The sequence below is a fragment of the Ruditapes philippinarum genome, unplaced genomic scaffold (genome assembly GCF_026571515.1).
Source record: "Ruditapes philippinarum isolate M1 unplaced genomic scaffold, ASM2657151v2 ctg18694_1_1_1_1, whole genome shotgun sequence".
Lineage (NCBI taxonomy): Eukaryota > Metazoa > Mollusca > Bivalvia > Venerida > Veneridae > Ruditapes > Ruditapes philippinarum.
This window is the reverse complement of record NW_026865471.1, coordinates 3,810-7,580: the sequence shown is the minus strand read 5'-3', so window position 1 is coordinate 7,580 and position 3,771 is coordinate 3,810. Positions and strand designations below refer to the sequence as shown.

The window sequence follows — 3,771 nt, the reverse complement described above, 5'->3', positions numbered from 1 at the left end:
ATTTTTCTATTTTTAGCTCCTGCGACCTAGTTATTGATCAGATATGACCCATATTCACAAATGACCTAGAAAATATCAAAATAACTTTCCTATTCAATTTCAAGGATATTTGGTTCAAAACTGCAGCCACAAGAGTGTTAACAAGATTTTCTATTGTTTGCTTCTGTGACCTACTTTGACCAGAGATGACCCATACTCAAATTTGACCTACAAATTATGCAAACAATTTTCCTGACCAATTTCCAAAATATTTGGATCAAAACTTCAGCTGATAAGAGTGTTAACAAGCTTTTTCTATTTTTAGCTCCTGTGACCTAGTTTTTGACCAAAGATAACCCATATTCAAACTCGACAACCTAGAAATCATCAAAAACAAACTCTCTGATCAATTTCAAGGATATCTGAATCAAAACTGCAGCTGATAGAAGTGTTAACAAGATTTTTCCCATGTTCCAACTCATCTGAGCAATTATCCAGACAAGCATGCTGACTGATTTTGATGATGACTGAGTCAAAAATGTGACCACTAGAGTGTTTACAAGGTTTATCCATATTTGGGTGGTGTGACCTTGTTTCTGATCACAGGTGACCCATATTTAAACTTGACATAGAAATCATCAAAACAAACTTTCAGACCAATTTCCAAAATATTTGAATCAAAACAGTAGCCACTTAGAGAGTGTTAATGAGCATTGTCCATTTTAAGCTCCTGTGACCTAGTTTTCTATCCAAGATGACCCATGTTCGAACTCATACAAGCAAATACATGTATCTAGACAAGCATCTCGACAAAGTTTGATGATGATGATTGAGGCAAAAATGTGACAGCTAGAGTGTTCACGAACAAATGTAAACGTCAGACAGACGACAGATGACGTCCCACAGATGACTGACATTCAACAATCCTAAAAGCTCAGTCTGAGCATGCTCAGGTGAGCTAAAAATCTAAAAACTATGATGAAGTAGGGTTCAAACTATAGACCTCTCATATATGAAGTTATAACTTAACTGACAGTGCTTTTGCAGATGTGACGAGAATATATTCATTATGCTAGTGTGAATTTTCCAAACATTAGTTTGTACTTGATATTAATGCTCGTAAACTTTACGGACAGAACCAAAGTGGGATCAAACATTTAAATAAGTGCCATAATGTGTTCATAATTGACAGGTCAATAAAATCAGGCTATAATTTGCAATTACATGTCAATAACCGACATCCTAATTATATGACAAAATTTTTTTTAACTTGGGCCATTATTAAACATGTGTAATCTTTTCTTGACAGTTTTTTAACTTTTGACCTATAACAAGAGCTGTCACAGGACACTGGGAAGCTCCACTTATGAAATTCTGAATGCAGTAAGGAAGACAAAACTATGAAAGATAATCAATTATGTATAATTATATATTAACTATGAAAGAAAATCAATTATGTATAATTATGTATTAAGTTATAGTAAAAATAAAAACATTAATTTTATTAACATAAATTTCAAGTTCAAGGTGGGGATAATTCTGAAAATAGTCACACTATAGTTATTAACCTTGTCACACAACATGTGTGTAATAATAAGAAATACATATTTGAAGTTTAAAGTAGATACAGTAAAGTTCCGCTTAGCGACCGGTCCGAAAATACGACCAATCCGATAATACGGGCAGTTTTTGAAAGAACCAAATTTTTCCCTACATATTTCAATGGTCGGAAGGTCCGATTCTACGACCGGTTCGCTATTCTGTATTACGACCACTTTCAAAAGAACCGACAGGTTAAATATTGTTGATTAATGTCCCGTAAATGCGACCACGTGTCGAGTGATAAACACCGACCGTTATATTTTACGGCATTAACTGTGAACGGTTTACGACACCCGGAAGAGAATGTGTGAATAACAATTATGACAATTTGCACACTTACAATTTAATTGCTATCGATAATTCGTTTAATGTGGATTAAATTATTGGAAAATCAAAGGGAGCTGTTTGATGTATTGAATCGGCACAGGTGCAAAATGATAGATAACTGGAGTAACAGCAATTTGTTATTGTTTACGTATTTCGGATTGGTATGTAATTAAACAAATTATGTTTTGAGTAAATTCTTTAGAGCTTATTTAATGAAAAGTTTAGCATGATATGTTACATTCATTGTTTCCTTTGCACATTTCATACATTTATTAGACAAAACACTTTACTGAAAATAATTTCTAAGTAAAATAAACCATGGAAAAACGAAAAAGAAAAGAATTGACTTTGCAAGAAAAAGTAAAATTAATAAGTGAAAGTAATGGCAAAAGTCAGCGTCAATTGGCTGAGCAGTTTGGAGTTGGGAAAACACAGGTATAAATTGTAGAATGTTCAGAGATGTTTTTAAAAAAGTAATAAAAATATTGTATAATTCTCATATACAGAGGACAGAGAGTATGAACTTGTATTTACAAATATGAAAAATTTATAAAAGCTGATAATTTTTTACTCATTCTTGAATAATTCTTTGAATATATGTAAAATTATGTAAATGTGAGATACTTGCTGAAAAGAATTAGATAAATTACCGATATTGTTAAAATTATTTATATGGAGCACAAGGATAGGAACATGTAAAGTTTAAAAAATGAATTTAAAAGATATATTAAATTGTTAAAACGATTGCTTTACTTGTATTAAATGTCTCTGTAAATTATATTTTCAGGTTCAAACAATCTTGAAACGAAAGGCCGAGATAATGGAAGGCTTTGATAACAATGCTGGGAATGACAGAAAACGACTGTGTAAACGTTCACCTGTAGAAGACATAAATAATCTAATGTGGGAGTGGTTCCAAAATGTTATGAAACAAGGTGTCCGTATAAGTGGTCCTATGCTACAAGAAAAAGCGCTTATGTACGCCAAGGAGCTTAGAATATCAGAAGCTGACTTCAAAGCCTCTAAGGGGTGGCTCAATCGGTTCCGTGATAGACACAATATTTCATTTCAAACTGTTTGTGGTGAAAGTGGTAGTGTAAGTTCAGAAACTGTACAACAATGGAAAGATAAGGTGCCCGACATGATCAAAGGATACGATAAGTGCGACATCTACAACATGGATGAAACAGGACTCTATTTTAGGGCACTACCTGACAAAACCCTGTGTGTACGTGGTGAGGACATTAAGGGTGGTAAACGTTCAAAGGACAGGTTAACAGTCATGTTGTGCTCAAATATTGAATGGTGATTTGAGAAGCCACTAGTGATCGGCAAAGCTCGAGTGCCACGTTGCTTTAGAAATCTTCAAGTGAGTGATTACCAGTTACATGGAAATGGAATAGAAAAGCATGGATGACACATCCGACATATTCACTGACTGGATTAAATCATTCAACAAACGGATGAGACATCAAGACAGGAACATGATTCTGTTCTTAGATAACGCTACCTCACATCCCTCAGACCTTCATCTCAGTAATGTGAAAATTCAGTTCCTTCCCAAGAACACAACATCCGTCCTCCAACCACTAGACCAAGGAATCTTACAGAATATGAAAGTTCACTATAGGAAACGGCTTCTGAGATCTGTGTTATCTAAAATTGATGCTGACAGCTCTGTTAATGCTGAAGTGATTTCTAAGAGTGTAAATGTGTTGGATGCTGTGCGTTACGTTAGTGCTGCTGTGAAGGACATAACACAGGAAACTGTTTACAAGTGTTTTTTGAAAGCAGGAATCAACCCTGATTCAGCAACAGAGGAGTTCGAGGATGATGATGTGCTCTTGCAGAGCTAGTGAACTC

General features: G+C 34.5%; 1 protein-coding gene across 1 annotated transcript; it reads left to right on the top strand.

Annotated features, from left to right (window-relative positions):
- Window positions 1–1,707: 1,707 nt before the first annotated feature.
- LOC132729174 (tigger transposable element-derived protein 6-like) lies at window positions 1,708–3,217 on the top strand. Its single transcript, XM_060714919.1, has 2 exons — window positions 1,708–2,069; window positions 2,696–3,217. The coding sequence occupies exons 1-2, from the start codon at window positions 1,950–1,952 to the stop codon at window positions 3,215–3,217; spliced, it is 642 nt and encodes a 213-aa protein (XP_060570902.1). The 5' UTR covers window positions 1,708–1,949.
- Window positions 3,218–3,771: the final 554 nt, after the last annotated feature.

What these genes read in the sequence shown, in the direction of transcription:
- LOC132729174 (XM_060714919.1), top strand. Translation starts at nt 1,950, where the DNA reads ATGTGGATTAAATTATTGGAAAATCAAAGGGAGCTGTTTGATGTATTG. An exon ending in TGTTTACGTATTTCGGATTG is followed by an intron (nt 2,070 to 2,695) that starts GTATGTAATTAA and finishes TTATATTTTCAG; the next exon opens with GTTCAAACAATCTTGAAACG.